Consider the following 14,939-nt stretch of genomic DNA (forward strand, 5'->3'; position numbering starts at 1 on the left):
ATAATCCCTCATCCATGTATTATCCATGTAATGTCTAGCTCTCTTCAGCAGTGCCTCTATAGATGACTCCCCCTGTCTCCAGAGGTGAGGGCAATTGAGCCTCCTTTCAGGAGGTGATAAGCCTCCTGGACATAACAGGTGGCGTCTCAGAGTTTTCAGTCTGCCTCTGCCCCTCTCCCATACTCTCCACTCTATCAATGGAAAAAGACCCCTTGACTTTCCTGACTCCACTTTTACCACACCTCCACCTCCTAGAAGGCTCTTTGAGGAATCGAAAAACATACACCCACGGCAGACAGGGTCTTATTATCTTAACTGAAGATTCAAAACACAATTCAAGGCAGACACACAGAACTTTCAAAGGTGGAAGGTTGACTTGAGGATGACTTGAAGGGCTCCATTAAATCACACAGGCATATACAGGCATGTTTCCTAATGGAAATGCATGAGCCCGTCACAGTTGGGGTACCTTCAAGCTGCATGTGAAATGAGCCTCATGGAGGAATTTCTGATGAACTGTAGGGTAGGCCACAGGCAATATTGGAAAGCCTCAGAAGCACAGAAGTAGACTCCCAGAGAAGATTTTGGAAAAGTTAGTCCAAGTCAAGTCCCTGAAAGTCTAGACAATAATGCTCAGTTGATTCAGCATCTTGAACATCAATGATTCACATACACTATCAACCAACACCCTGACTCTGGACTCCCTGTTAACCCCTTCTGTGTTCTTCTTTGTGCCACGCACCGCACCGGGCTTCTTTGTCTACTTGTACTCCTTTGCTTCAAAATCATCTTCCTTTCAGTGGTGCCAGGATGCTGTCTGGTCTCTTGAGGATCAGCTCAACACCAAGTTCTTCCCACACCCACCTAGAGATCAAACCAATGAGCTCAGAGGCAGAGAGACCCAAGAGAGCCAGAGGCCAGCCCTCCAGGAAATTCCAAACCCACCCCCAATGGAAGGGGGTTATTGGTAGAGCAACCACCCCTCTGCTAGAGGATCTCCAAAATGTCTTCAAAGGAGACGTCATCAGGTGGTGATCTTGAGGACCCTTCCTCCTCACTAAAATTAGTATCTTCTCTGACCAGCTGTTGAGGAGAATCCAAGCCTCTTGCCTCTTTTCTCTTCCGAGAGACTTCTTCCTAGATATTCCAGAAGTAAGATAAGATATAACCCTACTATACCCTACTGGGCAGACTAGAGACTTTGGGCTGGCTGTCCCTCTGGAGTAGAGTGTTGAGGATCAAGGCACAAAGACATATGAGATTCAGAAGGCAGATCCCGGGGGGGAGGTAAGAATCATCTGTCCTCTAGAAGCAGAGAACACTCTCTCCACCCATTCAAAGGCAGAATGCTCCAGGGAGAAGGAGGCTGACAGAGCCAAGAAGACATGCTTCTGGACTGTTGGCTGCCTCTGACCCAAAGGCAGCCCACCCAAGACAGAGGTTGGAGCCAAGCTGTCCAATACAGAGACTCCAAGGGGTAGAGATGGCTCAGAGAGTCATCCAGCTGTGACACACTCAGAGCCAGTGCACTCAGAGAATGTATCAGAGCAGAAGATACAACAATCTTTGGATCTGATACAGATGGTCCCAGAAGACTCGGAACTAAGGGCTCTGAAGCCATGGGTTGGATTGGAGAAGGAACCAAGATGGGTGGAGTAGCACTGGTAAAGGCCTCCGGACCCGAAGGAGTAGGAGCAGGAAGAACTCCCATCTGAATATGTGCAGAGAGAAACTGCCTCATCATTCTATTCACCTCTGCTTCTGTCAGGCTCCTGAAAGAATGAGAAGAGGAGGCCACTGAAGGGGACTACAAAAGTGACATCTCTGTAAAAAAAGGTGATGGCAGCCGGGAAGGAACAGGGTCTAGACAGGATACATACAGGGTCTGAGGGAGCTGTTTCAGAACTGAAGGTATAAGGTCTGATGAAACAGATCAGGCATTTGAGGCAGAAAGATCTGAAGATTTGGCCTTCTGGTCAGACTGTTTTGATATTTTATGGGCTGGGTCCGTGGTAGGATCAGAAGACAGAGGGAAGAATCCAGAAATGTCCAACAGCTGCTTTCTAGGCTCCTTTTTGTCTGACTTGGTGGTTTGCTCCAGATAATGATTCCAATAAAGTTATAGGTTGAAGACTTTCCAAAATAAGTTTATTCTTGCGATCAACTAAGGCCCGCAAATAGCTTTGCAAATATCGAATGACACTTTTAAGTGTGCCGGGCCCAAGCAATAAACACAAGAGCCATGCACATCTGACAAAAAGATCTTATGCCCAGACTCTCTGCATTTTTTAAAACCAAAAGGTTTTTCAGCCATCTTTAAACAACAGTATAACACTAAGAAGTCATTTTTTTAAATAGGAAAGAAAGGAAAGAAAAAAAAATCACCATCAATGGTAATTAAAGAAATTACCACAAGGGTAAAGTGGAGAAAAATATCAACAATAGTAATTAAATTACACTAAGAAAAGTGTAGGATAAGGGAGGAATAAATGAGCTATAAAGAAAAAAAGGATAAAGATAGTGAAAAAAAATAAACAATCTGTTTTCTTATCCACCTAGAAAACACTAAAGCTCAACAGTTAGCAGCAACCACGTCCACACGCAAAAGTGGCAAATGAAGCCTGGGGTATGGTAAGGGACTAAAGCATTATGGGTAAGTGAGGAGCTCGAGAGTTTCCATTATCCACCAGCTGTAAAAAGCGGCAGAGTCAGATCCTAGGGTCGTATCCGAACCCAACTATTAAGAATGAAAATTGATATCAGATCAGAACTTCAATTCCCTAGCGCACTGCAAGTGAGTCTACAGAACCAGTTTGCTCTTGCATCACAAAATGACATCAACTATGTCCAACAAAATACACACATGCACATTTATATGTACATGTATAAAACTTTATGCTTATGAGGCATGCTGGTATTTGCAGGAACAAGGGTGTCTCTCCACATGTCACTTCAGACATGTACAGAACTAGGTTAGGCTTCACAAGCAGTTCACTTCTGGGAAATGGTTTTCTTGGGCTTTGCCCCCCCCACACACACACACACTCTCTTGATCTCTCTACCTGGATTGCTCAAACTCAGCAAAGCAGCAATTAATAGCTTAAGCCTGAATGCAGTCAGGAGAAGAAATTATATATTGCTCAGCCCCTTAACTTCCAATAGCCATCCTTAGAGGAAATTAACCACAAATGATAACTTAAAAGTGAAGACATACATAGCTGAGACTATATCTACTGTTATGGTAAGTACACTAATACAACTACACAATCTTCCTTCAGGAAGCATCACTTTGACTAGCAACACTGGCACTGCAGAGAGTGGGAAGGATGGACATGAGTGCCCAATGACATCCTTCATTCTGGAGGGAGGGAGACATTAGTGAAGCTTAAAGGTGGATATGTGATAACCCATGGAAGAGGATGAGGCATACTTGAGCTGCTAGACAGCACATGCTCCAATGAGTCAGAGGTAATGTGAGTTGAAAATTACACATCATTCCCCAACCAAGCAGCCACTGCGATCCGGCTGTCAACTATGGGGATAGGACCTCCCAAGGACAGGAATACTAGCTTGTTCCCTAATGCTCAACTCTCAACCTCTATGGGAACAAATGGCCAGATCAGCCCCCCCCCCCAAAATAGGAATGAATGAGCCAGAGGGCTTTCACCTAGTTTGGGGATGATAGGCTCTTACCCCTGATGGACTGAATGAGACAAGCGGAGAACAAGCAAGAGAACCATTGGGGCATGTCCTGTGGGGGAATAATAAAAATAAGTTTAAAAAGTCTATCAAATACTAGAACAGTAACGATCTCACAAACTTAAAACATGACCAGACTTAAGAAACCAATACTGCCTTTGATAAGGCATCGAACATGCTTGAAAATGTGACACAAATAAAAACTAGACAGAGAGGACGAAAACAGTTTCATGTCAGGCAAATTTAAAAATCAGGTTCATTGTAGGTACTACTACACGACTTGTGGGCTTCAGATGGTACATTCTACAATGCTTTGTTCAATAAATTGTACTAGTTCACAGTGCAATATGACTAAAAACTGTCCCTGTATATATAAAAGTCAAGTCCTGACTGACAAGCAAAACGTGGTGGGTGAGGCTAAACCGTACTTTACTGGAAAATAAATTAGTACTCCATGCAAATGCCTAAAGGATGAATTTCACTGCTTAGTAGAGGAATGTCATGTTGGCGATCAATATCTTAGGAGCTGGCAGTAGCTGGATAACTTCGTAATAGATATCTGCGAGAACACCTATAAGTGCCAAAGCATTAGCCGAGAACAAACTTTAGCAAGCCAATATAAATTAAAATACTGACGTTTTATTATAAAAACGACAGTATTTTAATTTATATTGGCTTGCTGAAGTTTGTTCTCGGCTAATGCTTTGGCACTTATAGGTGTTCTCGCAGATATCTATTACGAAGTTACACCATACATAGAATTTTCTTTATCAGTAGCTGGATAACCCTTTGAGGCATGTTATATTCTGTTTATAGCAAATAATGTTAGCAGGAAAACATAAAGTCAATAAATTCAAATACTCACCTGTAGTGTAAAGCAAATGTTCAGCACAATTATATCTTATTTAAGTGAGAAAATATGGAACAAAATTAAAAAATTCTGTAATAGGGGAAACAGACTACAAGGGCCAAAAAGACAATTACTGATGACACATTCTGCAACTTTTGCAGAACACTTCAAATCAGATGGCAGCGAGAAAAAGCACTACTGAAATGGTCTTTTCTAAACAGGGACAGCAAATCAAGAAAATCATTTCTCATACTCCACTTTCAACAGATTAAAACAATCAGGCAGCTGCAAGAATCCATTTAATAATCCATATTGCTTTATTTCAAACTTCTACTGATACTGACAAGTTCTGCAGCCATGGACTGTCCCAACTCAGTAGTTAGTATACAATCCCAAACTCTCATCATCTTTCTAACAGGGTGAGACTACTTCCATCCTTATTTTTGAGGCAGTAGACAAGAGACATTTTCTATCTGATCAAAACTTAACCTTCCAAGAAATGAGACAATAAAACCTGAAAGATGTGATACTACAGACATTTTCAGCTCTAAACTGCCTTCTACTGAGGGGACCTAAGCTAGGTTCTCCATTTTAGTCAGTAACACCTCTATAGTTAAGAATCTGAATGCGACAAAGAAAAGCGAGTTACGTGCACACCTCTCAACCTCTTAGCACAATAAATCTGGACAAAGCCTAAAATAATGGGAGGACAATGGCCCAAAAATAGGGACAGATTTTAAGTATTGCTCTTACAAACTTAAAAAGTTGTTGGAATAATAGGATTTGTGTTAGCATGCATTTTCTGAAAGATGTTGTGTCTTTTCGGCTTATCCCGGTTAGGGGTCGCCACAGCAGAACTCCGGTCCGCTAATGTTTGGTAGTGGATTTTTACGTGCCGAGTTACCAGCCCTGACGCACAATCTTCAACGAAGGCACGCCCATTTACGCATGCCTCCACACAGAAGATGCTCTAGCTGAGAATCGAACGGAACAACGTCTTGCGCATTTTCCGAAAGATATCAAGTTTAAAACTGAAATGTCCATCATTATTTAGTGACTTCAAGCCTCAGTGATTTTCCAGAAAACCACAAATTCTATGATAAACAGGGCAAAAATACGAGGCAAACATCTGGACATTATGTGAAAACCTACGGTATGATTACATATAACTATGTAAGAGTTAATTTCCAAGGTGGATCAAAAACTAAAACCAGATTATAAGTCAGTCAGCAACCTAAAGGCAGGTCAAGGAGTCTGAGCATGTCAGCACTAATCTGAGGTATGTAACGGACAAGGAAGCTGACAAAAAATAGTTTTAAAAGAGAATAAATGACTGTTTGGGTATTCTTTTTTCCAGTCTAGTGGGTTCCAATTCATTGCCACCTCCTTGTTAAAGTTGGGGATTGAATAGCACTCAAAACAGCATGCACATGCATATGAAATTAGAGGTGAAAAGGCAGAAAAAACTGCATGCTCAATATTGTATCACTTCATACATTACGTAAGGAAAAGGGAGCTTGTCCCCATGTTCAGGTGATGCTGCAAACCTTAGAAATGATGCCACCATATGTAACACATCCTTACTTCTTCCAGACACACATCAAAGTTATCAGAGGTCTGAAGGTTGAAACATGAGCGCCAATTAAGTTAATGCTGCAGTCAATGGGGCAAGTAGTAAGTGGGCAAAAGGGCAGATCTTGGTATATTAACAGTATGCAGGATTGTAACTAGATTACTAAAACAATAGGAAGCTTAACTACACTATGGGTTGAGTTTTCAATAAATTATCCCTGTATGGAAATAGATGTGAGATGTACATTTGCTCATTTACATCCATCCACAACCCCTTTTCCCATTTTTTGCAGATGGAGTTGGGGTCACTTTACCGTGAAATCAAATAACAGTAAGGAAGACTGAGCTGGTGATCTCCTCTTAAAAACAGACTGGTTGAGGATGTAGGAGAAGTCAGCAACCCGGACAATACAAATAAATACAATGGGGAGACCAAGGGACTACTAGACCATTAGGAACACGAGTATGATCAGATTTAATAACTTATATAGCAAAGATCTTCAGAAATAAAAACACACTGTAAATTTGCCATGGAATACTAGATAGCAGAATTTATTTACGCTCTAATTTGCAGTGCTGCATGCTGCCATGATTCTCTGAAGAAACCATACAACATAAATATACTTTAACAGCAGCAGTATAAATATTGCAAAGCCTATTAATCACATCTCCCTCGGGTAAGCAACTGTGACAAGAATGAACAGGATACTACGTTAATTTAGGTATTCCACATAAATGAGGGAAAAGTTGCTACTTCTATCCTTAACCATGGAATGACTGGAATGTTCATACTATGTTCCTTTCTAATGTGAATACCTGCATCTTGATATCTTGCAGTCAAATTTCATCAGCTCTTGGCAGTTCACATTTCCTGTACAATTTACACTAATTTATTCCTAATATTGTGTGTGTGTGTGTGTGTGTGTGTGTCTGTCTGTGTGTCTACTGTGTGACAGACTGGTATTCGATCAGTTGTTGGTTCCTGCTTGCTACATGTTTGTTGAGACAGACTGGGTGCCTGCAATTCTGACATGGAAAGAAATGGATTGAAAGGGGGTGGGGTTGGTCAGAATGGAAAACATTTTATTAAAAGTAAATGAGGAATACAAACAAAATAGGATAGTGATGGTCTCATCAAAACACAGAAATGGAAGTCCTTCAATGAAATACAACACAAAGAAACCATAATAAACAGGATGGAAAAAGAAATAATCTAAATAAATGTCTGCCAGAACATTTACATTGTCCACTGACAGAAGGCAGAAGACAAAGGATGGATTAAGGAAAAGCTCAGAAATGTGCATGTGAACAGGTATAAAGTATCCATCAAAAAAGTACAGTTTTGTACCTACCATAAATGTAGATGTTCGAGGATCTACATTGCTGCAGTCATAACCTGTGGGTAGTCCGCTGTCCTCGGTCGGCCCGAATACCAAAGAGCTGGGCTGGCGTCAGTCATTGTCGCCTAGAGCTGACGTCAGTACGTAGTAGTACTTAAGCGCATGACCGACGCCATATCCTCAGTCTTTCTTGCCCCAGATGTCAGAAGGCCTAAGAAGGAAAGAAGGCCAGAGCTAAAATAGCAAAAAGCCTAACAACTACCAGTGTGGAAATAAAGATTATCCCAAAAACACAGCAACCACAAACTATAGAGGGAAGGAGGGAGGGATAATTGGACTGCAGCAATGTAGATCCTCGAACATCTACATTTATGGTAGGTACAAAACTGTACTATGTTCTTCGTCTCACATTGCTGCAGTCATAACCTGTGGGTAGAATCCCAAAGCAAAGGAAAAGGGAGGCTGGCAAACTAAATAGCATTAGGAGCTGCTAACATGCCCTGTAAAACTGCAGTGGCAAACCCAGCCCTGGACTTGGAATAAAGAGGGAGATGGTAATGCTTAGTAAAAGTGTGTACTGAACTCCAAGTAGCTGCCTCCAAAATATCCTTAGTAGCTACCCCCCTCAAAAAAGCAGTAGATGTGGCAGTAGCCCTGGTAGAATGAGGTCTGATCCCAGCAGGAACCTCCTTCCCATGATGAGAATAACAAAGCAATACATTGACCAATCCACTTAGAAATAGTTTGCTTTGAAACAGCTTTCCTTGTGAACCCAAAGCAAAGGAAACAAATAACTGTTGAGTCTGTCTGAACTCTTTAGTCCTGCTCAAATAATAACGTAGCTGCCTGTGGATATCCAAAGAATGCAAGACTTTTTCCCCTTTATTTTGGGGATCAGCATAAAAAGTAGGCAAATGAATAGACTGGTTCAAGGCCACATTAGAAATCACTTTAGGCATAAAAGTAGGGTTAGTTCGCAAAGAAACTCTATCTTTATGGAAAATCAGAAAGGGTTCAACTGCCATGAGTGCCTGCAATTCAGATACCCTCCTAGCAGAAGTAATGGCCAACAAAAAAGCAGTCTTCCAAGACAAAAACTTCAATTCAGACATAGCTGCAGGTTCAAAAGGAGGTAAAGTAGGCTTCTCTAACACAAAATTGAGATCCCAGGAAGGAGTAGGAGCTCTACGTGGGGGTCTTATATTCCTTGCCCCTCTAAGAAACTGTTTGAACAAAGGGTGAGAAAATAAAGGAGGGTCACAATCATAGTGAGCAGAAATGGCTGCAGCATGAACCTTCACAGAAGAGAATGACAAACCCTTGTCCAGTAATTCAGTAAGATACTGTAGTGCAAAACTCAAATTAGGCACTGAAACATCAAAGCCCTTTGCTGTGCTCCAAAGAAAAAATCTCTTCCATTTATCAGCATAAACTTTTCTAGTACTAGGCCGCCTGGCTTCCAAAATGACATCTAAAACCTGTTGAGGAAGCTGAGACCCCACTGGCTCCATTACAGAATACACCAGGCTGTTAGATGCAGGGACTGCACCCGAACATTGAGAAAATGATTGTTTGACTGGGATAACAAATGGGGAACCTGTGGCAAAAGCCAAGGAGGCTCCTGAATTAAACTCCTCAGCAGAGGATACCAATGCTGACGTGGCTAATCTGGTGCTATTAGAATCATGCAAGGCTTGTCCCTCCTGACTTTCAAGAGTACCTTGGGAAGAAGAGGCAGAGGGGGAAAAGCATAAACGTGAAGGTTGTTCCAAGTGAAAGATAGAGCATCCACTTTCCAAGCATTTGGATGGAACATCTTTGTGCAAAATTTTGGCAGTTGGAAATTCAGTGGAGAAGCGAACAGATCTATGTGTGGAGCTCCCCAAGCCACGGTTAACTGTTTGAATACCTGAGGGTCCAGTCTCCACTCGTGGGGATCCACAATTTGTCTGCTCAATACATCTGCTAGGAGTTCTGTGCTCCTGGCAGAAACCGTGGCTTGAAGATTGATATGCAAACTCAGAGCAGTCTCCCATAAAATCATTGCTTGTCTGCAAAGAGGGTAGGAATGGGTTCCCCTGCTTGTTGATGTACCACATGACTGTTGTGTTGTCTGTTTGAATCAACACCTGTCCCGCTGAAGTAGGTCCTTGAAGGCCATCAAGGCAAATTGGACTGCTAACATCTCCTTCATGTTGATATGCAAATGTTGTAGTTTGGGAGGCCATATGTCCTGAATCCATTTCCCATTGAAGTGTGCTCCAAGCCAAGTCCGAGGCATCCGTCGTTAGGATCTGACTCGCCTCTGGTCGGATCACAGAGAGTCCCTTGTTTAGGTGACATTCCTGAGCCCACCACAAGAATTCCTTCTGGATGCAAGGTATAATCCGAATGACAGTGTCCAAACCGTGGCAGTGTTGAGTCCACACACTTTTGAGATACCATTGTAGCTTCCTCATATGCAGTTTGGCATTGGGAAGTACTAGAATGCAAGATGCCATGAACCCCAAGGCTTGAAGGACTGTCCTTGCAGTCAGCCTGGACATTACTGATAACTGCTGGAAGTATAGATGAAGAGTTCTTTGTTTGTCCGGGGTCAGAAATGCCATCTGAGAAGCTGCATTCAGTCTGACACCCAGAAAGCACATGTCCTGAGAGGGTACTAGACTGGACTTTATTTCATTCACAGAATACCCTAGGCACCTTAAAACTGCCATTACATACTGGAGATGTTGTAGTAACTTGTCTTTGTTTTGAGCAAGAATCAGGCAATCGTCCAGATAAGGATAAATTTGTATTCCTCTGTCTGAAGAAAGCAATTACAGGAGCCAGAACTTTTGTGAATACTCTGGGCAGTAGATAAACCAAAGGGCAATGCAGAGAACTGATAATGAGAAGTACCAGCCCGAAACCTCAGGAATCTCCTGCAGCTGGGCCTGATAGGGATGTGAAGATAGGCCTCTTTGAGATCCAGGTTTACCATCCAGTGATCTTTGCCTAGCATAGGCAGAAGTTGTTGTAATGTTAACATCTTGAACTTTGGAATGTCTAGGTAGGTATTGAGAATGGACAAATCCAGAATTGGCCTCCAAGTGTTTCCTTTCTTTGGCACTAGGAACAGACGGGAATAAAAACCTAGGCCTACTTCGGACGGAGGGACCACCTGAATTGCCCCCATCTGCAAAAGTAACGAGATTTGCTCCTGAGCCTCCATCCTTTGTTGAGGAGGCACATCCGGCATGCCTTTGAAAGGAGGAAAAGTGTGAAAATAAAACTTGTAACCGTGATTTATTATATCCAACACCCATTTGTCCTGGGTGACCAAATGCCAGTTTTGTTTGAAAAGTCCCAACTTCCCTCCTAGAGGAGCTGCCAGTAAAGAAGGGTCTGGCAGCGGAAGACACAGGTCATTGGGTCTGTTTACGAAAGGCTGATCCCTGCCCACACCAGAAGACTGTGCAGGAGAACACCAAGTCCTAGGACTAAAAGAACCCAGAGCGTGAGCCCTGCCACTACCACGACTAGACTTGCCCTTAGACTGATAATCCAAGAAGGATAAGACCATCCTCTAGCAGGCCAATTCCTACTAAACGTAGGAGGATGCACCTGCATAAAATCCTTGACCGTCTGCATAGACTTAGCCTTATCTTCCATCTTTTCAAAACTGATTCCACAGGAGGACCAAAAGTACTTCAGATTGAAGAGGAGCATCCAAAATCCGAGCCTTAACATGCTCTGACAAATTTTGATCCTTAAGCCAGGCATGTCTACGAATAACTGAACCTGTAGCAGCCACCCTGGATGAAGCCTGAAGAGCATCGAAACCACACTGCAAAGAATGCTTGCCAACTTGATCTGATGCATGAACCAACTCCTGGAGCTCCTTACACTCTATACCCTCAGATAAAGCATCCACCTTAGATTTCAATTGACCTAACAAAAGTTCTGATACTTCAGCATATGAAATTGGCAATTCAAAGCCCTCATAGCTAACGTAGAGGAGGTGTACACTTTTCCCCCACCTATCTAAAGCTCTAGAATCTTTATCCAAAGGAACTGGATTCTTAGCCACAGAAGCCCTAATACCCTTAGGACCTTGAATAATAGTTTCTGGATCAGCTCTAGGACTCTTGTACAAATACTTATGTGCTTCTGGAACTCTGTAATATCTGTCCGGCTTAACAGGGCAGGAGGCAAAGAATCAGGATTAAGGGAAGATTCAGAAAAAACATCCTGAACAACATCTAAGACAGGAGGAACAGCCAAGGGCCTATGTTGTGGCAGAAACAAAAATTCCCTAAGCCTTTTCCGAGAATCTGAAAAATCCTGACCTTCCCACTTAAAATGTTCCTCATGGAATGTAAAGTCTCAGAGAAAGAAAAATCCTCAGGAGGAGAAGCAGAAGGACAGGAGTCCTCTGCATCCGAATCTGAATAAGAAGGGAATTCCTGAATTTCTTCAGCTGAGGAATCAGAGTAGTCTGAGGAATGATCCATTCCCTCTAAATCTGCCTCCACCCTAGGCCTCTTCTCTGGGTATAGAACCCTGATCAAAGCAATCAAGTCCTCCACCATTTTCAACATATGCTTTTTAGGAACAGGGGCTGGAGAGCTAGAACTATGACCAGGGCCAACCAGACAAGGTTTGGCCTTAGCATGGCCTTTAGCTACTGAAGTAGAAGGCCTAATAACCTTCTGTAAGGATGGAACTACAGACACCTGAGAAGCACCTTCAGCCGGGCCTAACTCCTGAGAGGCCAACTCCTGTAAAAGTAAAGGTTCCCCCTGGGATTCAGCCGAACCTCGGCAGGATCCACAGATTCAACCGCAGGCTCAGTAGAACTGGCGTCCGCAACGGACTTCGTCGGTTTAGACTTCAAAGATCTGTCTTACGCTTTTAGCGGTAGCGGCGCCAGGGGATCCGACGGCATGTTATAGTTACACCTTTTACCGAAAACAAGCCTGGCACAGTCTAATCTCCGTTTAATGGTGCGCTTATTAAATCTAGCACAAAAGCAACACCCGACTACGTTGTGCTCAGGCCCCAAGCAAGGAATACAGAAAGAATGATAATCCCTATGAGGTATCTGTTTCCCACAAGAAATGCAATTATTAACTTTTTCTGACATCCGGATAACTGAGGCAAGAAAAGATAAAGATTTCCTCAACGGGGTACTTAGCCCAACTTGGTCTTCGGTTTGAAACTCGATAAATGAAAATTTCAGAACGCCGAACGGCACTTGCAAATGCTGCTTCTGCTTCGGACCACGCGGCAAGAAAGACTGAGGATATGGCGTTGGTCATGCACTTAAGTACTACTACGTACTGACGTCAGCTCTAGGCGACAATGACCGACGCCAGCCCAGCTCTTTGGTATTCGGGCCGACCGAGGACAGCGGACTACCCACAGGTTATGACTGCAGCAATGTGAGACGAAGAACATCACTTTGTACCAATGTAACTAGGTTCTATGAAATTAATGAAACATTTCTCCATATAAAAGATGAAAACATATCGTACACAAAAGTTAACTAAACGGTCTCTGATGAATATGGATCATATGAAATTATTTCATTCTTCTAGTTTAGATAAAGATTTACTTCTAAAGGTAATATGCGTAAGTACTGAAAAGAAATCAATACAAAAGACAAATACAGGAAAAAAAATAGTAACATGATTACATAAGAAAATTGAGGTGCAAATTATGAACAAGACACAAGTAACACACACTTACTCTGTAATGCTTGCTCAAGAATCAAGAAAGGTACAAAATATACTAATTCCTCTGTTACCACTTGAAAGTTACCAACATTGCTGGCTCCTAAAGCTGGAAGGAAAATAAATCACTTTCCCTGCTTGTAACAGTTTACAAGATAAACCATAAAGTTGTAAAGTGGTTGACAGATAGTACTCCCATACAAGTTATCCTATTCCTACATACTGCATAAAATATACACACACAATTTACATGCCCCTGATAGCAAGAACATTTTTTAAATAATATGTTTTGAAATTAACAGAAAACAGATTTTGTCTGCTTTCAAAACTGCCAGTCACAGAAAATAAACCATCAATTTCTTACCCAAAGCCTTCCAGAGAGGTGTCAAACTCTATAAATGCAGGAGTGACAGATGATCCATGAAGCCTAATGTCATGTGGAGTTGTCATAGAGACCAAGCATTTCACCCTGGTAAGAGGCACTGTGCTTCCTTCTGCTGATTTCACAAGACTTTTGCTTATCTTGTAATGCTGATCTTCACTCACATTGAACACACTTTCTGAACCAAAGCCTTCCAGTGACATTGTCATACTGCCTAGCAGGGCAAGAAAATTAAGATTAAAATTTACAAAAAAATTTAGTCAGCTTTTAATAAGGCTTCATTCAACAGGTGTTCTATGTAGCTATACAAATAATTATCAAATAAAAAATTAAACTGTATTGTTTCAATCCTCAAAATATAAAAAAAAGTATACATTTATTTGTACTATAGAGACTCAAAATATGCTGTGCTCTCTCTCCCTAATCTGCACATAAGGCCTTATTAATGATCCATGTTTGACTAGAAGTTCAGTATAAAGAACCTGGACAGGGAAGAACTGGGTAAATGGCCACTTGTAGGCACATCAATCCTGATGAAGAATAAAGCTACTCCCAGTCATGAAATTACAGCCAGCAAGGGATACATGTAGCATCACTGCAAAGACAGAAACCAACAATTATCTGGACAAGGTGTGGCACGTACAAGTGGAGTAAGCTGCAAGTGGAGCCAGGCATGCACAAAAGCGTGCACCTACGAAGCACAGTACTGTGTACTGTTTTGCTGACCTCCACAGAGATCAGGGAGTTAAGCAGAAAATAAACTGCATCAATTTCTTACCCAAAGCCTTCCAGAGAGGTGTGTCAAACTCTATAAATGCAGGAGTGACAGATGATCCATGAAGCTCAATGTCATGTGGAGTTGTCATAGAGACCAAGCATTTCACCCTGGTAAGAGGCACTGTGCTTCCTTCTGCTGATTTCACAAGACTTTTGCTTATCTTGTAGTGCTGATCTTCACTCACATTGAACACACTTTCTGAACCAAAGCCTTCCAGTGACATTGTCATACTGCCTAGCAGGGCAAGAAAATTACGATTAAAATTTACAAAAAAATTTAGTCAGCTTTTAATAAGGCTTCATTCAACAGGTGTTCTGTGTAGCTATACAAATAATTATCAAATAAAAAATTAAACTGTATTGTTTCAATCCTCAAAATATAAAAAAAGTATACATTTATTTGTACTATAGAGACTCAAAATATGCTGTGCTCTCTCTCCCTAATCTGCACATAAGGCCTTATTAATGATCCATGTTTGACTAGAAGTTCAGTATAAAGAACCTGGACAGGGAAGAACTGGGTAAATGGCCACTTGTAGGCACATCAATCCTGATGAAGAATAAAGCTACTCCCAGTCATGAAATTACAGCCAGCAAGGGAT

General features: G+C 42.0%; 1 protein-coding gene across 1 annotated transcript in view; it reads right to left on the reverse strand.

The window, feature by feature from the left end:
* Positions 1-14,939, reverse strand: part of WDFY3 (WD repeat and FYVE domain containing 3) — a 5,086,165-nt gene that overhangs the window by 2,848,616 nt on the left and 2,222,610 nt on the right. Inside the window, exon 17 of the mRNA XM_044059488.1 lies at positions 13,543-13,774. Coding sequence (XP_043915423.1) covers positions 13,543-13,774 — 232 coding nt within the window. The remainder of the gene's footprint in view (positions 1-13,542; positions 13,775-14,939) is intronic.

This window comes from Protopterus annectens, chromosome 17.part0 (assembly GCF_019279795.1).
Source record: "Protopterus annectens isolate FY-2018-M chromosome 17.part0, PAN1.0, whole genome shotgun sequence".
NCBI lineage: Eukaryota > Metazoa > Chordata > Ceratodontiformes > Protopteridae > Protopterus > Protopterus annectens.